The sequence below is a fragment of the Hippocampus bargibanti genome, linkage group LG15 (genome assembly GCF_051943395.1).
Source record: "Hippocampus bargibanti isolate YZ-2025 linkage group LG15, ASM5194339v1, whole genome shotgun sequence".
NCBI lineage: Eukaryota > Metazoa > Chordata > Actinopteri > Syngnathiformes > Syngnathidae > Hippocampus > Hippocampus bargibanti.
Window position 1 is genome coordinate 6,019,808 of NC_142748.1, and position 21,169 is coordinate 6,040,976.

The following is a 21,169-nucleotide window of genomic DNA, read 5'->3' on the forward strand; positions in this document are numbered from 1 at the left end:
GAGCATGGACCACCACCCCCACCACAGAAGCGCGGATGACCATCCAAGCCGCATGAATGCAGACCACCACCCAAGCCACTTGACCACCCACAACACAAGTGCCAACCACGGAAACATGACCGCCGTGAAGCAGCGGTTGAACCACTTGATCGATAATCTCAACCCGGGCGACCAGAATGACTCCATGGACGATCAATCTTTGTGGTAGTCGACTTCTGAAGTGTGCAGTTGTTTCAATGGTTGCATTGTTTGACCAAGTGCTCAATTGTAACGTCTGATAGAATAAAGAATTTAACTTGACATTTCTATTGTGTTTATTTTTTAAATGTCATTTTTAACACTAAAAAAGTAGGGGTGTGGAAAATTAAAAAAAAAACTCATTAAACAAGTGTGTGTGTGCGCGCGCGCATCACCCACAATAATATAAATATAGTTACATTATCTGTTCGGTATGCAACTTAAATGCAGTATATTATGGCAAAAACGGCAATGGGTCATGGTTGGATTTTTCTCCATAAATCATACTCTATAAATGCAAAAATCAAAAATTGTATATACTTGGGCTACAAGAAACATTTCAAGGCAAATATTAAATTTGTCTCCTTTAATTATCTTACTACAGAGAGTAAATGGACTTGTATATTAGCCAAAAAGTATTCATATATTCACCACCAGGTATTTGGGAACCTGAATTGTGTATGTGTAAGTGGGTGTATATGTATATACATATCTTCATATTTATGTGTATATATATACACAGAATGTCTCTGTGTATGTGTGTGTGCGTGCATATGTGAGTATGCATATGTCTGTATGTGAGTATGCGTACATGTCTGTATGTATGCGTATATGTATATATACATGCATGTGGATACATACATATTTGTATATATACATATCTATAACCATACATGGTATATAAATACGTATGTGTATATATATTTGTATTTGGGTGTGGCCTCCCCAATGCTCCCAAATGAATATATGAACCTGAATGTGTAGCCAGATTTTACAAAGTTATGACTAAATTATTATGTGAACGCTATTTCAATACCCCATATTTTTACTTGCTGTGATATGTTAAACAGATCCCTCTGCTCACGGCAGGTTGGGGGAAAAAATCATTTGAATTATTCGCAACAATTTATGATTAAAAAAAATTAACTCAATAGTTGTATATGATATATTATGATTGTGTATTACCCGCAGATGACAATCACACTTGAATGAGTTTATATTACAAAATCAATGTTTTTGCGTAAAAATGTTTCATACTAGTTATCAAAGTAGCTTGGGAGTGATGCAATGTCAGTCATAACAGGTTATTGTGAGATTTTATTTTCATCTATACAAAGAATACAAAAAAAATACATCTGCAAAAAGAATTCTAACTAATCCAATTTAACGATTCCACCAAAAAAAATATTGGTTTCCTGAAAAAGTTCTGGATGTCAAATTCCTCATTTCTCAATCAGTGGTGGTGCGCCGGTACCAGAAACGAGCCCTGAAGTCATCACTGCAGGTCATGAAACCGGGATTGGTTGGCGAATGGACAATGCAGCGGACGATATTATTGTGACCAAGGGACAGTAGGTTTTTCCTCTCGGCTGTACGCGAATCCCAGCAGCACAGGCTGATGGTTCGCTCATCGGGAAGAAGAACGTAGTCCTCCGTATGGTTGAACACACCTTGAGTACGATGCATTTGACGGCCGCTCAGTCCCGCGCCTGCAATGGCAACATTATAGATGTTTGGCCTCCCCAAAATGCAATAGGAATAAAATGAGATTAATGCGGTTTATACTTTAAGAGAAATTTTAGCATTTAAAAAATCTGACAAATGCAAGTGAAAGACAAAGTATCAACGTCACCTGTGTATTTCACCAAAACTCGGCCTGTTGAAATTTCCCACAATTTGACCACAGAATCTTTCCCGCTGGAAAGAATGTACTTGGAGTTTTTGGTAAAGATAGCCGAGCAGACCTCTGCTCCATCGTGAGCTTTGTCAAAGGTAGTCACGCAGCGATTGGAGACGCCATCCCATATTTTAATGCTGCCGTCCTTGCTGCAGCTTACGTAGCTGTTAGCTGTCGGGTTGTAACTCACGCCACTGATCGAATCGGTGTGCTGGTCCACAGGATTGCAGGAAACAAAACACTGAAAGGTATTGACGTCATAAAGACGCAAGGTCGGGTGCTGCGTCCCGACGACTAGGAAATCTCCAGATGGATGAAATGAGATACAACGCAGCATTTCTGCCTCCTAAAGGGAAGAAATATTTCGATTCACCAAATTGAAGGTATGCAAAAATAACCCAATAAAAACCTTGTGTGCAATATCTGACCTGTACGTATTTAAATGCTCGTTTTGCAGATGGCTTTGAGTAGTCAAAAAGTTTAAGGGTGTAATCCCTTGCGCCGGAAGCGAGGATCTGTTCAGTTGGGTGGAAGGCCAGACAGGTGACTTCATCGACGTGGTCGTACAGTGTTCGAATCACTGGGTGATTTTCCATGTTTTGCTGAGCTGTTTCATTCATCATAATCTGTCCAAAATATACATATGAATAATAAGTTTCCATTTTCTTAACACAGATCATGTGCGGCCTCGCTCACCTCAATTGGCATCGCACTTTTAGCCAGCATACGCTCAGTATCGAGGATCTTGATGGAAGCATCAGCAGACCCTGTGGCGATGAGTTGGCCATCCCGACTATATGTCGCAACGCGACAGGGTCCCTTATGAGAGGTAACATAGCATGTCTCATACTCGGATGTCTCTGGAGACATTGTCTGGACATCAGCGTCAAATTCGAGATCAATTCCTACACCAGGCGCGACTGTATCAGAGCGCCCAATAGCATACTGCACGGCACTGTCATCGTTTTCCATACCTGTGACACAAACGGGATAGCTGGTAATTAGTTTACATGCATACAAATGACATATTACTAACTATAATAAACACATATATAAAGCATACCGATTTTTACCAGCTGGACAAGCTGTTCAGATGGCGACACCACATTTGGGGGTTTTACTTCATTGACTAAACTGTTGGCAATGTTGGTGTACCCATCGTAGAGCAGCTGGCTTATGATGAGTTTATACAGATGCTGACGATCTTTCAATGTTGGTTTGGGTCGATACATCTTCTGCAACAGACGAATGTAGAGCTAGAAGTGACTAAAGGCTAACAGACTTAAAACAGTTTAGAACCCGATATTTTTTTAAAGAGGAATCGATGCACGTTTTTTATGCACAAATAATGAACGAATACCTGAACGTTGTATTGTTAGCTGTGCAGCTTGGTGAATTCAGATAGTGCGAAACACTTCCGATAGCAAGCGATACCTGTAAAATTAAAATGACCAAAGTAAGTGATTATGTGGCAATCTCGTTTTGTTTTTTTACTTAAAAGCGGAAATAAATATCGTGTCACTTACACATAAAATGTATGAAACCTTTGAATTACTTATTAGCAATAGCGTGGTAGGCAACACAGTACTTTCTTCTTCTTTGGTCGCTTTTGGCATATTAACGTATTACTGCCACCTAGCGGTGGACGACTTTACGGAATTCTATTTTTGACAACATTTTCGACTTGAAACCACAACAATCGGGTGTATGTTGCAAATAGTACATTGTTTGTAGGAAATCATAATAGTTTACGTTTTAAGAAGGACACTGAGACAATAATAATATGAAAAGCTTTTATTGTGGTGCCATGTGTGCTAAACCTGATTATTTTCATGTGGTTTTTATTAAGATCAAATTGTTTACCGATTTGCATCAGTCACAATAAAGACAATGTAATTATATATATATATATATATATATATATATATATATATATATATATAATGTTATATAGATAAACAGTATTTCATTGGATCATATTGTAATTCATTTAATACATGATATCATAATACACATTTCCTGTGTCTGATTGGTTGGTTTCCACCCCGACACCCAGATTTTTATTGATAAATTGTCCATGATTATCAAGCCCATGCAACCCGAAGCATATTCTCCACAGTCAGCAGTTTTTCTCTGGGTTTTCCAGTTGATTCACCCCTCTTTGTCTCCACACTATCTATCTTTTCCCAATCAGAGAAGGTCACAGGCTTCACTCCTTTGAGACGACAAAAAGTTAAGTAAGGCAGATGAAAAAAATATTTTCCCACAAGTTAATAGTATCACAACTTTGAAATCAATGCAGAGTATTGATCAGAAAGGTACCTCTTTGCTCAAGTAGAGTATGAATACATTGTGCTCCAGATTTAGCAGCAGACATGTCCAAGTTCCCTGAATCCAAGTCCTCCATTACGGATCGTGCGGTGTCAAAGCTGTTATTCATAGTGGTAGCGATCACACCTGTTGGGCCTGTCTTAAGCCACCCGCTACAATATAGACCTAGAATGAAGGACAAACCCATATTTTCTTATATTGGATTTTGTTTTGATTGATGTTTATTTTTTGTAGGTACCTGGAGCTTGTTGAACACGCCCCATTTGGTTTGGGACTATCGCTTTGCCAGAGTCGAACGGCACTGATGGGTCAATATGGAGGCTCTTGTAACCAATGCTGCTAATGACAAGGCCACAGGTCACATCCTCTACCTCGTCAGTGAGCACCGCACGAGCCGCATCACCTGAACCCTGGTGTACAAACAGGCAAGCAAAGTCAAATTCTACATGTTCGTTTATCACACGAAGTGTCAAAATTGACCTCCAGTTTGTTGATTGCCAGTCGGATGGCAGCTGCCTTTGTGCCGTCAGGATTGGGAAGAACCACGGCAGGGCTACGGAAGAATCGAAGTGCCCAACTACGTGAGGCTTTGCTTCTTCTTTCTTGTTCGTCCTTAGCTGGAGGTTCAACGGCTGTCTTGTACATCAATTCCGTGAGACGTTTTCTCGGTCTGGGTAAGTCTGAAACAACAAAAGCCAGATATGCTGATTCTTCTTTTGGCTTTGTCGTACAAAATATTTTTAAAAAATGGCATTTGAAATGCAAATCATCTGTTGGGATACATCCCAAAACTATGAATGATAAGTGAGATACAGAGACTAAATACGTAGTACAAACAAAAAACGTTGCATATCATTAATACAAGTTACAATTGTAACATATTCACACAATGTTTTAACGTTGAGACAGGCATGGGTGTTTATCACACCGACAGATCTTAATTTCCTGCCGTGGTGTGTAAATTATCTAACAAACCCAGACACCATCCATCAGCCTTGTTATTTCTCTGTCAAGGTCAGTGGAACAAGGACACCTCTTCTCTTCACTATACAAACAAGAAAGTATTGCAGAATACAATACTGACTGTCTCTGTTGTTGAAAGTTTAGAGGGAAATATTTAAAAGAGTGCAGAAAAAAACATGGTGAAATTAATATGGTAATGACAATGCATGTCAAATTTATTAAATAAGTCAATAATGATAATAATAATAAAGTACACCTGAAAAGGTTTATTGACAAAATCTAATCAACACCTTGTTAATAAACAAATTAATAGATGTTACAAAAACTTGCAGGGGGTGTCTTCAATAAATAATGATCCCCCCCTTTATTGTAGCTGCAAATAAGCATAATGAAAAGAGTGCTTGAAACTATTTCGATATCCATGTTTTTATGTTACTGTTGTGTTTATTATGTCGATTTATATTGACTTATGTAAATCATTGCTTTGTTACAGCGGTAGCTGTTTTGAAAGCGCAATATAAATTAGGATGTATTGTATTGTATTGCCTTCTCACCTGCAAGAGCCTGAGCGACGCCCACAAAATCAGCTTGTACCATTTCGGGTCTGGTGCCTGGTAGGTTCACCATTTCTCGCAGTTCCTGTATTCATGATCATTAAATTTACTGTATAAATTTAATCTAGCTTCTTATATTTCTTTGATTATGATTTTTTTTTTCTATTTTCTAGCAGTCAAGGTGTCCTCTGGCTCGATGGTGACCTTACAGTACACAGGTAGTTTTTTGATTCATATCATTAAAAAAATGAATTTGTTGTCATGGTGATATGATCCTCACACACCTTGATAGTGCAGGCAACCTGCATGGGCCCTCTCCTGCCGACAATAAGCACCCTGCGAACTTTGCTCTCCATCAAAGCTTCAAGGGCAGCTTGAGTGATGTCAGTCTTCTGTAGATGAACAGTTTTGACATTTTTGTCAACAACTTTATATGTAGATGAGGGGTTTGAATACACAGAATATTGAGTTTTAGGATGACATAAACATTCAATGCAGCGTTAGAAACCCGAGACATTTTTTTCATTCAGAAAAAAATGGTTAATTCCTAAATTATATGGGTTTGGAGTTATATGAGCTTGAAATGCGGGCGGATGTCCGAAATACAATGCAATACTTCCCAAATAAATTTGTGAATGGCAGTGAATGAGTTAATTGGGTGCTTAAAATGGAGCAATATAATTTATGGTCTTTACATCTCATCATATTCTCAATACTAATACAATCCAAACCCTCCCACATACCTTTAAAATATCAGTCGGTGACAATAATATTCGTGCGATGTCCAAAGCCACATTTCCCTGTCCCAAAATGACAGCTGTTTCACAATTCAGGTCGGGGCTGAGCTTAATTGGGAGAAGAAAATGGCTTACAAACTGATATCTGATGATACAGAAGGCGAGGAGAAGACGTACCTTTCCACAGCTTGGAAGGCCATTGTACCAACCCACAAAATCTTTGGCGGAGTAAACCCCGGACAAATCTTCTCCAGGTATTCCCATCCTCCTGTTTCCCTCTGCGCCGTAACTCTATGATAACATACGCAAATTGTAAGTAAAAGCATACTTACTAGTTCGGAATATAAACTCCTTACTAATATTACTGCATGGTACGCCTGTTGAAGCTCTTGAACGCTCACATCCTTTCCAACGTTTACGTTTCCGTAGAAATGACAGCGTGCATGTTTGGCTGTCTGTGTGAACGTGTTGATGACGTTCTGGGGAGATATCAACCAGGAGAAAATAGAAAGTGATAAATCGGTGTTAATATTTCCAGTATACGTAAACTTTTGAGATCACTATTTTTAACTCAATGAACCCTGTCATTGTTTCAAAGCCATAAATTAAACGGACGCACAGATTAGCATGAGTTAACATGTCACAAATATAATCTGAGCAACACTTCCTTCTGTAAAATAGAAGCAAACAAGTCAGTGAGGCTGAAATGGTGCCTCCAGTTGTCATGGCAATAAAAGACAGACTTGCAATTGAACCAGAAATATGTTGGCCGTGATGAGGGTCGGTTATCCTTGAAAGTGTGTTTTGAAAATTGTGTCACAAACCTTTACCTTAACTTCTGGATGATCAGGAGCAACCCCAAATCGAACAAGGCCAAAAGGAACGGGTAGTTGTTCATAAATGTCCACCTCAACATCTTGACGGCCCTGTAAGGAAAATGAAAGACACAATGACAAAAGGTGTGCCTTTTTAGATTTTGCATGCATGACGTCATGAAATAGGGTATTATTGTATTTACTTTGATCAAGTGCTGTGCTGTGTAGAATCCTGCTGGGCCACTGCCAACAACACACACTTTTGGCTTGCATGAGGAAAATGCTGCATCTCCTAAACAAATAATGCATTGTCACGCTTTATAGTTAAGAAAATGCTTAGAAATAGACAGCGATCAAGCGTGAAAGCGAATAATCAAACTTTGACGTTTCATGCAATTCATTTACAAAGCGAAAATATTGTATAAAATGAAATTACTCACCGCGTCGATTTATCCATCTACTCCTTCTCCACGTCCACAATGTAACACCGCTAAATAGTTTTCTAAATGCAGGCATCTTGGATGCCGACAGCTATTCATACCAGTGCCAAAATGACAGTGAGCGAGAGCAAAAGGCAAGGTCCAAAAAAAAACAACTAAACATGCTCAGTTTCTTCCTGTTAACGATCGAGACACACTGCAGTGACACAAAGTTTTAATGAAACATTTATTAACTTATTCGCATTATGAAAGCAGCATCTTTTTATTTCATCGGGTCTGTTTGGTGTAACACCGAAAACAGTCCGACCGAAAAATAAATAAGCGCAAAGGTGCCCCGAGAATTACTTTTAGGAAATATTCATAGAAAACAAAAACATAGGAGGGAAAAATACTTAAAATTTTCTTGTTAGCAGTTCTGCAATCACGTTGATTTTGAGAAGAAATAAATTCTCTGTAATACATGTAAACACTCAATTAACATTCATTTAAATGCAAAATATTGCAGTCAAAGGTTGATTGATTTATGATTTTTCAAATCGTACTTATCATTTTAAATTAATTTCACGCGTTGGTTGTATTTATTATATATATTATTATTATATTATATTACATTACAGTATAATATTGCTAAAGTGTGTGTGCGCTGTACAGTACTGTACTGTCAGATGGCATTGATGACATACACATACATACATACAGATCATTCTCCTTTTTTCTAGTTTAATTTAGAAATATCTTCCAGTACATTTTAGGTTCACCAGCAAAATCTCAAACATTTTTGTATTAAATGAGGTGTGTTTTTGCACTTGTTTGAGTAGAATAAGAAAATAATGCTTGCCACAGTAAATCTGTTAAAACATCACACGTATCAAACATCTAAGTCAGGATGTGGTCGCGCATACATGTTCAGGACTGCAAAACAGAAGCAAAAGAAATGGGTTGACACTTTTGCAGAACATGCTTTGTGCAAGATGCAAAAATGACCTCGTGCTAACTTCAACTTGCTATTCCTTGAAGCCTTCCAAAATAACTGAAGTCTGAAGCGTTTTCAACATATAGATAATTTTCCTGCCTGTGTTGAGGTTGATGTATCCTGTTAGTTGCAGTTACTCTTGAATTTCTCCTCAGTCTAAAGTGCTTTTTAAACTGCAGGAACACAAAGAAAACACAGTTGAGACACAGTTGAGACTGCATTAGCAAAATGCAAATAACCAAAAACACGTGATAATTATACTTACTTTGTATCTGCGTCTTATCATCACTGCTCCTGCTCCCACTGTGACAGTTAATACTGTTACAATTAAAACAATCCTGGCTGTATCCAAAACATGACTGCATTGTTTGACATCTGTGAGAGGGAAAACTGTTGTATTTGTCAACTTCAATCAACAAACTAATGGTCATTTTGAAAACATCATTGCACCTTTGTAAATGAGAAGGGTCTCATTGCTGACAAGATTTTGCACTGTGAAATCCTCCAATCTGAAGAAGACCCATTTGCAGTAATACAAGCCGGTGTCTTCTCGCTGCAGTGGAGAAACCTTGATCGTGAAGCCGAGGCCATTTATCATGTGACTGAAAGGGGTTATGTGAATTCGACCCTCGAATTCCGCAGCTGTGGTGTTCTTAGTTAACCGACCTCTTTGCAAGGACAGGTACAACACATTACTTTGGCCTTTGAAGGGTCTGTTGAGATATACTCCCACTGGATCGGATAACGTAGTGGAACATGTTACCTCAGAGGAGTCGAGATTTGATGTCTGTGAAGTATCTTGTAGAACTGCTAGAGAGACAGATTCATTTTTAAGTGTGTTTTTATTTTTAAACTTTAAGTTTAGGCTACATTTATGCAACTCTTAGCATCCCTGTTATGGAACAGGCCAATGTGATAGACCATGATTACCATGGAATGACGGGCATGATTTTTCTGTTCAAATATTTGCCATAGCCATTATGTAAAAAAAAACAACAACGAAAACTCACAGAACATAACAGGGTGTATCGATAGTAATACATGAAGCTTTCTCATGCATCTCACGGATCATCCATAGTTTTTAATGCACCTCCTCATCTTATTGTACAATATAACAAATCTCATTTTTCACTCAATCCTGTTTGCTTTTTCTCACCTGACCAGGTGTTCACAACACAAGGAAGACAAAGCAATCCGAGCACAAAGCTCCACCGGTGAGTTTTCATCCTTGGGGGTGGTTGCGTGTTGGCTTGGATGAAGCAACCGGAAAGACTAACCAACTCGACTCTTCTAGAAATGCTTAAATGGAGGTATGAGGTTTACAAAGGAAATGCGTATCGCACACTTCCTCTATCTGTCAACTACTCGGCGCATATGCTGCACATTCTTCACTTTCTGGAATTATTTCCAGATAAAGTATACACATTGATCAGATAAAAAAACACGAACAAATAATTTGACAAAGTTATGAATAACTTAGGGTTTAACCAAATTGCATTTTTGGTATTACAATGGCTAGTGTATGAATTGAAGATGACGTGTGACCTTGAAGGGAAAAGCCGAAAGGAAAAGAAGAAGAAGATGTTACCGATGTGACCTTATTATTGTTATTTTAAAAAATACTTGTCATAATACTGGTGAAATTGGGTCATCAATCTGTTGCATAGTTGCTGCAATATTAGCTCATTAGTTTCCAATGTGCTTTATGTTATTTTAGTTGGCGTATTGTTATTATTGTTGGCTTGTTTCCAAAGCACATACATTCGCCCTCTATTGAACAAAGGAAAGAACTTCACCTGATGAGTCTGGCTCAATGGTCCTTAATTTATCCTAAAAGAACTTGTACAATAATCCATAAAGTATTTTTTTCATGTTCCCTCATTCTCACCACTGCATGTGTGGTGTCTGTAAAGGTCTTTGACTTTGATTTTTGTACTGGGTGTGCAGTAACTTGCAGGTCGGCTGTGAATCCTGACCCTGAAGCCAGTCTTGATAAAGGGTCTGTAGAGTCGGGTTGATTTCTGGGAGAGTGACGGGTAGGCTGCTGTAGACCTCCTCCATCTGCTGCACCAGTTGTTTATCGACGCGGCCCGCCGTCTCATTCTCGGCTTGGCCACGGCCACTCAAACACCCTGAAGGAGAAACATTAAGGGAGTGTTTCATCATCTTTGTTTCCTTCTGTTTTTTAATGGAACGTTAAAAAACAGACACAGCCTGTTAAACTGTCATCCTTGAGTCAGAGATCTATCTAACCCAGGGCGGTAAGGAGTATTTGGTACACTCCTGCACAAGAAGATAATCATTAGCCAGGTTAAAAATCTATTGGTTCATGGAAAGGCCACCCATTAAAATGTTGACGTTCTGTTGGTTTATGGATGTTGGTGCTTGTACCAGAGGACGTCTTGGAGGGGCGTCCAAGGATGTGATATTCAAATTCAAAAAGGCTGTGTTTTACTAATGTATCATTTAAATTTGCATATGCTCTCAATTTGATCTTAATTTAACTATTTGTCTTTTTTTTCACATCTTAGTCTGTGTGTTCAACTATGTGTATTTCATCCTTATCAAATGCTTTTTTTTTGGTCGTTTGGGACACATTATTTGGATTGACATTATTTCCAACGGGAAATATTGTTTCAGTTTTTGAACAAAAATGGAGTTTAAAGATAACTGAACTGACAATCTATCCTGGTTGCGTTATTACCTCCTGGACAGGACAGCACCTCCACCAGTTGGTAAGGCACTCTTCCTTTCCTCATGCGGTGAACCAAAGTCTGGATGTTCCTGAAACCGTAGATGGCCGCAAACTGCAGTAGCGTTTCGCCGTCTCGCTCTAGCGTCACCTCCTGAAAGTCCCGGTTCCTAACAAAGCAAATGAAATACCCTTTGTGTGTTTTTCTGTAGATAGAGGAGACCTAGTTTATGGCATTGTAGCTCACCTGAGGCTCTTGTATGTGATCTCGTGAACGTCCAGGCCAAAGAGCTCCTTCGCTGCATACTTGAAGACGTGTTCGAGAAAACCATCGGAACCTCGTCCTTCGTTCCGAACTAGGGTCGTGTCGCCAGCTTCTCCAAGCCTGCAATGGATATTGTAAAAGTGAGATTTTGTGTCCTCCTCCATTGATATTCAACTTCTTGTTATTAAGGTGGTGGGTGACGACTCTTTAATAGACACTTTGTGCTTATGTTAACAGGCTAAACTCGACCTATTGACCTGATGAATTAATACATGTGAGGTCCTTGCTGCTGGTCTCCTGACAGCTGCATTCAGGTTTGTGTGTTTTTAATATCTTTTAAAAATGTTTTTTAACTAATTCACTGCCATTCACGAAATTATTCGGGAATTGAAAATATGATGTAGAGCGCCATTCCCGAATTTGTTCATTTTTTTTTTCAAGGGTGCCGATAAAGCGCTCACTATGGCCTCTGGGAATGTTTTTTCTTTTCCACTAGGGGGCATCATTTTAATTGTTTCCATGTTAGCGCTTTCTTCCAGCTTCAGCTGTTGTAAAGTCAAAGAAAATCGCTATATAAACCAATATGTATGTATTGCATTGTATTTTGGACACCCACCCTCATTTCAAGCTCATATAACTCCAAACCCATATAATTAAGGAATCAACTTTTTTTACGATGAAATAAGAAAATATAACGTTTCTAACGCTATATTGAATGTTTATGTAGTCCTAAAACTCAAAATTCTGTGGGTCCTGGAATTCAAAAGACAATGACAAAAACCCTGTCACTAGAGTGGACACGTTTACACATTGTCTGGCAGTGAATGGGTTAATATTTTTAAAACCATATAATAATAATAACAACAATAATAATAATCATAAATGTAATTTCTAAGCGCCTTTCAAAACCCTCAATGACACTTCACGGGATTTTTTGTGCAGGTGAGCAGCGGCAGGAATTCGCGCCAGCGTTCACACATTTAAAATAGATAAGCTTCACTTTATTAACTCAACTGATGAAAAAAGGAATATTTCGATGAAAATCTAAGTTTTTGAGTATTTGTCTTCCCTGGACTTGTCCCCCCCCTAACTCACACATGGTCCAACGGACAAGAGTCCATATCGTCTGCAGACACCTTCTTCTTTTGCATCAGGTAGTAAATTTCCCCTGTAAACATGACACAAAAACATCTCATGATGATGAAGTTGAATGTATGAACAAATCTCTCATAATTAGATACAGGACTAGATTACAAAAAAACATCCCAACTCTAAGACTATCTTTTCCAAACAATAGCAATACTGTAACAGTAACTCGTGTTTCATTTGGCTCACGCCGGACACGTAAGAGATAAGGTGGTATTGAACCTGATGTGAGGACACAGTCCACATCTCTGCTCTCCAGCAAACTGTTGTAAAACTCTTCTCGGACAGCTTCCAGTTTTTTGTCAAAGCAAGGAGCCACCACCATGTGGTACACTTTGTCCGCATTTAGCTTCTGTTGGTACATCCAAAAATAAGGAAGGATTGGTCTCATGCTATTTTGTTGTTGTCATTTTATCATTTAGTCAATCACCTGCTGTTTGGTGAAGTAGTCTTTGACGAGACAGCCCATAATTTGCTGGGGAGATCTTGCTGTGCAGATGTGAGGTGTGACCAAACTCCCGAGGATGCGCTCTGAATAGCGAATCCAGCCTGTAGTTAAGTAAAAACGGGCACAACGACAAAAGTCATGATGATTTTTATTTATTTTATCAGGTGTTTTCAGTACAAACCCCTTCCAGATTTCCAAATTAATGTCAAAAGTTGAACGGTGTCCATAAGCTTTTATTGTCCCTGATGTAAAAGAAGGGAGTGGTGAAAGACAGCTTCTCTATCTTTCACCACCAGCACTGCGCTCTTATCAGTATCGCTTAAAAATGTATTGCCATTCATTTGAATATCATAGATATGTCCGTGTCAATAGTTTAATTGAAGAAGTGACATTTCATTCATTTTGACTCATTCACAAATGTATTTAAGAATTGAAAATATGATGTAGAGCGCCATTCCCAAATTTGTTCGGGTTTTGTTTTATAAACAAACAGATCCATATAGTTTAGGAATTAATTATTAACTCTGATAAAAGAAGAGAATCTAAGGTTTCTTACGCTGTGTTGAATGTTTATATAGTCCTAATACTCAATATTCTGTGGGTCCTGGAATTCAAGTGACAATGACAAAAACCCTGGCACTGGAGTGGACACTTTTTTTGCACATCGTCTGGCATTGAATGAGTTAAACACATAAAAATTGTTTTTTCTTTTTTTTTCTTTTTTATTAAAATAATTGTGATAATTTCTTATTTCATATCAAATTGTTTTTAACTGGGTATTTCATTCCCTCCCTCCGCTTGTTGCACGCCATCGATATAAAAAGAGACTGGAAAAAAGCAATATTTTAATCTGTATTACCTTTTTAAATGAACTAACATAACGGTAAAAAAAGAAATAATTTAGCCCACCTATTTAAAATTGCATTTTCAGTATAGTTTTATCTCTTGTTCTTATTTACAATTTTATCTGTGGTTTTATTTATGTCCCTGTTTTGTGATTGTAAAGGCTCCTTTGAAAGGCACTTATAAATAAAATGTAATATTATTATTATTATTGCCAAGACGTTTAAATTAATCTGTGCCTATGCTGCAGATGCAGAATAATTGTCAGCAATAGAGAAAAATAAAAGTATTTGAATAGCCGGGGTTCACCATAGGCTAAGAACGGATGGAGAAGAGTTTTACCAGGGCAGGAGGAGGTGAACATGGGCAGTGCGTAGGAGTCATGGTGCTTCCTGCGATACCTTTGAATAAACTCCTTTTGACTCTCTATGATGCTAAATCCTGCTGCTAGCGTTGTATCAAACACATACTGCACTCCTGCGGGGGTGAACAGAATAATTGAGGAACAAGGGAATACGAAGAAAAAACAACGCAAAAATCCGTGACATATACTTGCACATAAACTTTGAATATTTTGAATATTTATGTGCATGTCCTTGCAAATGTCTAGTTAGGACACAGCTTACCGAGGCTTTTGAGAAAACCGCAAAGTTTACCGGCGGCCTCAACAATATCCAGGCCAAACTTGACGGCGAAAAACGGCAGCGCTTGTGGACAAATTGATGCCACCAGAATCTTGTGCTTTGTCACGTCACACTTCTAAGAAGAAAAGAGAAAAGTGTACAAGAAATATATGCTGAAGTTTCCAGAGGTACGAATAATTTGTGTACCTTGTTTAGAGCCAAAACCCGCTCCATCTCCTCCAAGTTCTGTTGTGATATTTTGAGGCTCTCCTCCTCAGACAGACAACCATCGCAGGATAGACAAGCACTAAGCAACAACTGCGATCCTTCAGTTTCCTGATGAAACAAAGACAAAAATATTAAGTCATCATTCATAACCAGGGTGGTTTCAATGTAACTACGTAGAAATAAGACTTTACCTCCCCATTGACTTGATCTCCCTCTTGCTGTGAGCTAACTTCACCATCACTTTGTTTCTTGCTACACTGTGTATCGAGTAATCAAGATTTTAAATCACATGATAAAAACTTGTGTATATAGAAGAGACATATGAGAGAAATCACCTGCTTGGTGCAGTTTTCACACTTTTCTTTGCGCTTCCCAAAGCTGACCTCAGACATTTTGTTAATCAGTTACCTGTCAGACGAGAGACGGCAGCATTTTCTAGTCATTCACATACTCAATGAAAAAAATGCATGTTATATAAGGAATTACTAGAGTGTCTGTTTTTGTTTAACATGACTCCACCCTTCTCAGAGAGGACAACGTTCTATCACAAGCAGCCAGCTTATCACAAGCACTGCAGAAGTATGGCGAAATCAATGTGTTAAATATATTTAAAGTTGCATACTCATACAAAGAAAACAAAATACTGCACACTAGTTTCAGTCTCGCATAATCTTGAAATACCATGCACACTTATCTCTGTGTGTGTAATTTAAAAGAGATTGAAAATGAATACAAGGAAGATTGAAGAAACTCACCAAGGGGTATTTAGACGGCAAAACTCAGGTTTAGACTCTATTAAAACCAAAAGTTTACAGAAAACAACAGGAAACGCATAGCAGATTTGAAGGTCCAGCTGCAGCAATAGCAAAGGAAGGGAGCAAAATAAACCCACAAGCACTCAGACTGAATACTGCTACCAGAATGTGAGGGGGAAAGTCCCTATATTAGAGTTCGACTGCGTTATTCCATAACTGTTTTAAAGGAATCGGCGTTTCTCAATACCGAGCCATTCATATGTATGGTAATTCAACTCCCATTGTCGTAGCCGGTGAAGTGTACAATACACAACAGTAGTACATGCGCATAGCTTGCCCCGGAAGTGTGAAAATAGGCACCACATTAAAAATATTATGTTATTATTTTGCTAATAAAACGTTATCCACCATAATTACAGTATTTTAAAAATTACCTCACAAAAAATACGAGTTGTTTTATTAAGTTTGTTTTAAAGTAATGAACAACAAAATGTAAAAAACAAAGACCAAGAAAATGTACAATAAAAAAACAGAATGTTATATTAAATATTACAAATATACAGTACAATTATAGTCACTATTTCCTTTTTTCCGTATTTTTGAAATTGTGTGATTTCCTTCTCACGCTTTTATTTTGAATTCCAGCGGAAGCGAATGTATCCAATCAGACCACACCCCCATCCAGGAAGAAAGTGCAGACCACAAAAACACGCGTCGAACTTCCTTATATATTTATCAATAGTGAAATCTTGCAATTTTTCCTTTTAGAAATATTTGTAGAAAGGCCACAGATATCTATATATATACAAGGTAAGCTTACCGGCATTTTTTTGAGATCACGTTGTCTTGTTGATTTATTACAAAAATATCTGCATGTAGTGATCACTGTCTCGTTCACTTTAATTGTTTTCTAAATATTTTACATGACACAAATGTGACGGATAAAATAAAATTGAAGCAGCACACTGATGTGTACACTAGTGTGACATGTGATAGTTTGACGACGAGTCTAGGTTTGATATTACTGACTGTAGTCACCTTTATTTTGGACAAGACAGATGCTGCATCCAATGTATACTGTTGTAATGCATTTATATCCACGTACTGTCAGAATAACGTATTAGTACTGTAAAAGAATGTCTAGCAAATCTGTTTTAGGAATGTTAGCAACAATATACTGAATCATGGTCTTTTTTTCTATGCATAGATGGGATACATGGAAGTAGAGGAGCACAACTCTACAATGTTGCACCTGAAGAGAAACCCTGGCATCCGTTCTTGGTCTCTTTGTATCGGTACTTATTTTTTTCTTATTCTAGAAGTGAAATAAATGTTTTGTCCGTAAAAATCACATTGTTTTAATCATGCCTCTGTTTCTTCAGGTATGGCATCCATTGGGTTGGCGGCTGCTTACTACAGCTCTGGTTTGCAATTTTAGTTTTACAGCATTGGCTGACCGATACAGATTATAAATATTTGACTTACCATGTACCTTATTATACGTATTTTCTACACAGATAGCATCTTGTGGAAGCTTTTCTATGTCACTGGCTGTCTATTCGTGGCCATTCAGAACATGGAAGATTGGGAGGAGGCGGTGTTTGACAAAACTAAGAACGTGATTCAACTTAAGACCATTAGCTTGTACGCTGTTATTCTGACATTATGCAAAAAGGGGCAAGAGAAAGGTAAGTAACAGCATAGCGGTTTAGTTATCCACTTGGAAGTGCACAAGAACAAATCCTAAAGTAAATATTTTTTCTTTGCTCTACTCTCAAGTTGTTTTGGACTTGAGGCATCTGCACGATGTCTGCGTCCAAGAAGAAAAGGTCAGATATTTGGGGAAAGGCTACCTTGTGATGTTGCGTCTGGCTACGGGTTTCTCCTACCCACTGACTCAGAGTGCCACAATTGGGGGGCGAAGGTAAGTCCTTACTTTAATCACATTCATACATTATGGCTCTTGAACTGAAGTGTTATGCATATTGTACACCCAAGAGCAGCTCCTCGTCAATGACAAACGATAGTCAAGATCAAAATTTAAGGTTAATGACCGTAAATTAACACACCCAATGCATGCGTATTGTTGTTATGATAAAAAAAAAAAATGTGAAAAGTTACATTAAAGTGTGAGTACATCTAATTTAATGCTCTATTCTTTTCCCTATGTGATGCTCATCAGCGATGTGGAGGCTATAGCAGCATTGGTCAAGTGCTTTTTGGGATTGGAGGAGCAAGGAGAGCAGAGCGAAATGACCGCACGCACAGAAGAGGTAGCCGATTTTTTAGATAACAGCAGCGATTCAGAGGTCGAAGAAGAAAAACTTTGATTTCTATGTGACATTATTTTTTTTAAGATCACATTTTGGGATGGTGTCACCACAGTGGCTGGGATTAGTGTGTTACTATAATTGCATGGTATACTCATTTACGTGTCAGAAAACATTACTTGATCATATTGTAGTTTGGAAATATGCGGCTGGGATTTACTATAGCAAACCAAAGATGTGTGTATTTTTGCCCATTGGTGTGTTCTGAAGTCCAAACAAGTTACTTATAACCACTTGAATATCTTTTTTTCCCTACTGTTGGATTTGATTTGTGTTACGATTTTTGATTCAAGGAAAGGCATTTTTGTATTAAAAAACAACTTAGCTTGTACCAATATTCTCTTTATTAAAACCTTCGTGTACAAAAAAAAAACCCATCAGCATTCGGATAGAAAATAATTTTATGGAACTATCTCTGTTGCAACTGCGCCGATTTCATCTATAATCCTCCGGAGAGGGGTCGTCACCGGGCTAACGTGTTCATCTATCCATTCTTGAGCGGTTGAATCTGGATAAAGATGACACATCTCCTCTTTTACAACATCCGCCTTTTGTTGCAAGAGAGTCAAATACCTTTAGGAGTCAAGATCGAACACTATTAGCGATCAGGATGCATTTCAAAAATGTCTTGAGTGTAACATGACGCCTTTGCTTACATGGATGCTTGACACTGAATCTGCCCAGTGATGAAAGGGTTGACTATTCTTCTTGATCTGTGGTAGGGACTGAACCATCCGCGCACATATCTGAAGTTATAAACATACTTTAGAATTTTAAATGAGGATTTGGGGTTAATGCGGTGCCCATGTTTCTTCCACACCAACTTACGTGTTTTTTTCGAAAGACCTTATATCCTCGTTGCATAGAATTGAATCCAGTTCCACAATTGACTGTGCTAGTCTCCTTCCCGGGAATAGGATGGAATCTTCCATTGTACTATAAACACGACATGGGACCAAAAGTCATATGGCGATCAATATAGATGCATTTGATTTAAGTCGCTCACCTTCCTATTGTCTCCACCTCCACGGAGGAGATACCCAACATTTCACACACTCTGTTTTTAGCCTCAGGACTAAACTGGCCATGGATGAGTGTTTGGAGACATGCCGCAAGTGACGGAAGACTCACAGGCATGAGCTCACACAACACCGACAGGTGATCGTACCTGACATTCAGAAAGCATCAGTGCATTTTTTATGCCATGAAGTTCCATTGCCGTAAATGTTATGTAGGTGGAATCACTGCCTCACCTTTGCCAGCCTGTGATGGCAATACCACAAATATTTAAGCCAGGGGACACCGATCCAACCACTTTTAACCATTGCAAATGGTTTTCGACATGTCTTTGGGTGCTTGGTACGTTGGTGTCGACACTGGTGGAACCTTTAAAGGAACTGGCTGCCCACATATGTTGCATTCCAGCACTGTAGTACTTCTCCAGCAATGATACTAATAAAAAATGTACAGTAGATCACAATAAGCACCATTATTGAGGTACAAAATAGCAAGATTATATATAATTCATACCGGTTTTATCCACATCTAGATTTGGGGTGTAATCCCAGAGCATTGGTTGAACTAGTCCGACAATACCACTCTCTGTGTTGAGGACAGAAAAAAGATACACATGTCAAACATTCATTTTATTCTATTTCAATATTTGATACAATAAATACATACTGCAGGTGCTTTTTTTCATCTGAAAAGGGAAAATAATGCATTGTAAGCATAATTGATAGTGTTCCGCCATTTTTTTAATGCAGGTGTATCGAAATCGTCATTTCTGTAAATTGCCATTAATTTTGTAAACATTTTTTTGTACATTTTGTACATGGATGTTGTTATAGCATCAAATCAAAACTTTATTTCATCTGGATTCCTTGTCAAAATACAAATTGCGACCAACCTTTCAACGTGTCCCGACTCATTCCCCTCATCATATCATCCCACATGATGATGGTCATATGAGGCCATGCTTTCTTGATGTATGTGACCACGGATGCAACGTGACTTAAGAAAAGTTGTTCCACGGTGCATCCAGATGAAGCCAACCATTGTTTTGACAGCTCCCCCTCACCCAACATGTATACCTGAAGTTAAAGGTTGACCATAAGATAGTTGTCAAAACCAAAGAACAAGTAATATTATACTTTATTTACATTACCTCATCCGCCCCTATATGTAGTGTGTTTAGACCTGGATGCAGCTCCACCACCTGCCTCAGCATCTCCACCACAATCTTAAATCCTTCTTCCTTATGGGGATTGAGGGTTCCCACGCAGTTTGATACTTCTCTCAGGCTCCAGATGGGCCTATGCTTCAACACAAACTACAACACGGAGAAAAGCATGGACTATAAAGCAAATTATGTACAGTCCATATCACAATAATTATATGGTCAGCCATACCTCCAAATGGCCAAAGGTCTGCACAAGTGGTATGATCTCCATCCCCTTAGATTTTACAACTTTTTGTATGGCTAATATCTGATCACGGCTGAAAAGACAGCATCCAAAGTAATAGGACAACCATTCGTAAAATACCCCTAGATCAAGAAATTAGCTTCATCCGGTCGTACCTGTACGCAGGTTGTGATGTGGCCTGCAGTAGCTTCAGATCTCCCTCATATGGAAACATATCCTCATATTCCACGAGCAAGCCATCGGCACCCAGGCGAGAGAAGCATTCTATGAGCTGCAAGATAAGATGGGAGGGCAAATCTAATAACGGTGTTACAGTGTATATTATTGCATGGGGCACATTACCTGGTAAATGTATTCCACTTTCGGAGGAGCACCTTTCAGATCCAAGTGAACCACTGTCTTCCCGTTAGGCCACGGTTGATTATTCATTTTTATTCGTGCAGCAGTACAGTATAAAAAAAACTAAAGGGTTTGTATGTTTTTTCGCGTTTGTGAATGATCTAATGACTAAAATACGAGTGGTTTCGATAGATCACTGACGCTCTGTAGTACGCACGTATGCACAATTATTCCCGAACAGTGTCGAAGTTTAATTTAACCAACCGCATAAACCTAATTAAAAATATTAATGCTATATTGTACTGAGTTGTAACATCCGCATAAATCTGTGACGTCCATTTCAGCA

At 38.5% G+C, this 21,169-nt stretch overlaps 5 protein-coding genes across 8 annotated transcripts; 1 reads left to right on the forward strand and 4 right to left on the reverse strand.

Moving 5' to 3' along the window:
• Positions 1–1,279: 1,279 nt before the first annotated feature.
• On the reverse strand, positions 1,280–3,521 carry cstf1 (cleavage stimulation factor subunit 1). Its single transcript, XM_089015422.1, has 7 exons — positions 3,442–3,521; positions 3,276–3,349; positions 2,979–3,150; positions 2,612–2,889; positions 2,344–2,541; positions 1,871–2,261; positions 1,280–1,727 (listed from the first exon to the last, which is right to left on the reverse strand). Exons 3-7 carry the CDS (start codon positions 3,145–3,147, stop codon positions 1,468–1,470), a joined length of 1,296 nt encoding a protein of 431 aa, XP_088871548.1. The 5' UTR covers positions 3,148–3,150; positions 3,276–3,349; positions 3,442–3,521; the 3' UTR covers positions 1,280–1,467.
• Positions 3,522–3,837: 316 nt separating this feature from the next.
• Positions 3,838–10,024, reverse strand: fdxr (ferredoxin reductase). 4 transcript variants are annotated; one of them, XM_089015804.1, is made up of 16 exons: positions 9,885–10,024; positions 9,179–9,535; positions 8,994–9,103; positions 8,751–8,901; positions 7,756–8,667; positions 7,519–7,607; positions 7,331–7,426; positions 6,857–6,979; positions 6,678–6,791; positions 6,507–6,608; positions 6,048–6,155; positions 5,764–5,848; positions 4,727–4,926; positions 4,485–4,656; positions 4,238–4,411; positions 3,838–4,130 (listed from the first exon to the last, which is right to left on the reverse strand). In XM_089015804.1, exons 5-16 carry the CDS (start codon positions 7,829–7,831, stop codon positions 4,000–4,002), a joined length of 1,470 nt encoding a protein of 489 aa, XP_088871930.1. In that variant the 5' UTR covers positions 7,832–8,667; positions 8,751–8,901; positions 8,994–9,103; positions 9,179–9,535; positions 9,885–10,024; the 3' UTR covers positions 3,838–3,999. The 4 variants fall into 4 exon arrangements, with proteins under 4 accessions (XP_088871930.1, XP_088871932.1, XP_088871929.1 ...); XM_089015806.1 differs by having other exon boundaries at positions 8,828–8,901; positions 9,179–9,538; positions 9,885–10,010; XM_089015803.1 differs by having other exon boundaries at positions 9,179–9,538; positions 9,885–10,010.
• narf (nuclear prelamin A recognition factor) lies at positions 9,552–16,036 on the reverse strand. The gene is made up of 12 exons (XM_089015807.1): positions 15,729–16,036; positions 15,309–15,381; positions 15,165–15,230; positions 14,953–15,081; positions 14,749–14,881; positions 14,465–14,599; positions 13,262–13,380; positions 13,054–13,183; positions 12,781–12,853; positions 11,668–11,805; positions 11,433–11,590; positions 9,552–10,860 (listed from the first exon to the last, which is right to left on the reverse strand). The coding sequence occupies exons 2-12, from the start codon at positions 15,363–15,365 to the stop codon at positions 10,613–10,615; spliced, it is 1,386 nt and encodes a 461-aa protein (XP_088871933.1). The 5' UTR covers positions 15,366–15,381; positions 15,729–16,036; the 3' UTR covers positions 9,552–10,612.
• Positions 16,037–16,400: 364 nt separating this feature from the next.
• Positions 16,401–18,389, forward strand: cybc1 (cytochrome b-245 chaperone 1). Its single transcript, XM_089015446.1, has 6 exons — positions 16,401–16,538; positions 16,936–17,023; positions 17,111–17,152; positions 17,246–17,416; positions 17,508–17,652; positions 17,911–18,389. Exons 2-6 carry the CDS (start codon positions 16,936–16,938, stop codon positions 18,056–18,058), a joined length of 594 nt encoding a protein of 197 aa, XP_088871572.1. The 5' UTR covers positions 16,401–16,538; the 3' UTR covers positions 18,059–18,389.
• Positions 18,390–18,446: 57 nt separating this feature from the next.
• Positions 18,447–21,155, reverse strand: hexd (hexosaminidase d). Its single transcript, XM_089015443.1, has 11 exons — positions 20,827–21,155; positions 20,640–20,755; positions 20,470–20,557; positions 20,226–20,390; positions 19,968–20,151; positions 19,589–19,660; positions 19,312–19,510; positions 19,065–19,226; positions 18,887–18,994; positions 18,715–18,804; positions 18,447–18,631 (listed from the first exon to the last, which is right to left on the reverse strand). Exons 1-11 carry the CDS (start codon positions 20,911–20,913, stop codon positions 18,460–18,462), a joined length of 1,443 nt encoding a protein of 480 aa, XP_088871569.1. The 5' UTR covers positions 20,914–21,155; the 3' UTR covers positions 18,447–18,459.
• Between the last annotated feature and the right edge of the window lie 14 nt (positions 21,156–21,169).

Coding starts and splice junctions, on each gene's coding strand:
- cstf1 (XM_089015422.1), bottom strand. CDS start 3,147: ATGTATCGACCCAAACCAACATTGAAAGATCGTCAGCATCTGTATAAA. Junction 2,542..2,611: donor AAAGTGCGATGCCAATTGAG/GTGAGCGAGGCC, acceptor TATTTTGGACAG/ATTATGATGAATGAAACAGC. Junction 1,728..1,870: donor AGTTTTGGTGAAATACACAG/GTGACGTTGATA, acceptor TTGCCATTGCAG/GCGCGGGACTGAGCGGCCGT.
- fdxr (XM_089015804.1), bottom strand. CDS start 7,831: ATGCCTGCATTTAGAAAACTATTTAGCGGTGTTACATTGTGGACGTGG. Junction 7,608..7,755: donor TAGATGGATAAATCGACGCG/GTGAGTAATTTC, acceptor TTATTTGTTTAG/GAGATGCAGCATTTTCCTCA. Junction 4,412..4,484: donor GCGTGTTCAACAAGCTCCAG/GTACCTACAAAA, acceptor CCTTCATTCTAG/GTCTATATTGTAGCGGGTGG.
- narf (XM_089015807.1), bottom strand. CDS start 15,365: ATGTCTGAGGTCAGCTTTGGGAAGCGCAAAGAAAAGTGTGAAAACTGC. Junction 13,184..13,261: donor ACTACTTCACCAAACAGCAG/GTGATTGACTAA, acceptor ATGTACCAACAG/AAGCTAAATGCGGACAAAGT. Junction 12,854..13,053: donor GGACTGTGTCCTCACATCAG/GTTCAATACCAC, acceptor TCATGTTTACAG/GGGAAATTTACTACCTGATG.
- cybc1 (XM_089015446.1), top strand. CDS start 16,936: ATGGGATACATGGAAGTAGAGGAGCACAACTCTACAATGTTGCACCTG. Junction 17,417..17,507: donor CAAAAAGGGGCAAGAGAAAG/GTAAGTAACAGC, acceptor TCTACTCTCAAG/TTGTTTTGGACTTGAGGCAT. Junction 17,653..17,910: donor GCCACAATTGGGGGGCGAAG/GTAAGTCCTTAC, acceptor GATGCTCATCAG/CGATGTGGAGGCTATAGCAG.
- hexd (XM_089015443.1), bottom strand. CDS start 20,913: ATGAATAATCAACCGTGGCCTAACGGGAAGACAGTGGTTCACTTGGAT. Junction 18,805..18,886: donor AGGTCTTTCGAAAAAAACAC/GTAAGTTGGTGT, acceptor TTATAACTTCAG/ATATGTGCGCGGATGGTTCA. Junction 18,632..18,714: donor ATTCAGTGTCAAGCATCCAT/GTAAGCAAAGGC, acceptor TGACTCCTAAAG/GTATTTGACTCTCTTGCAAC.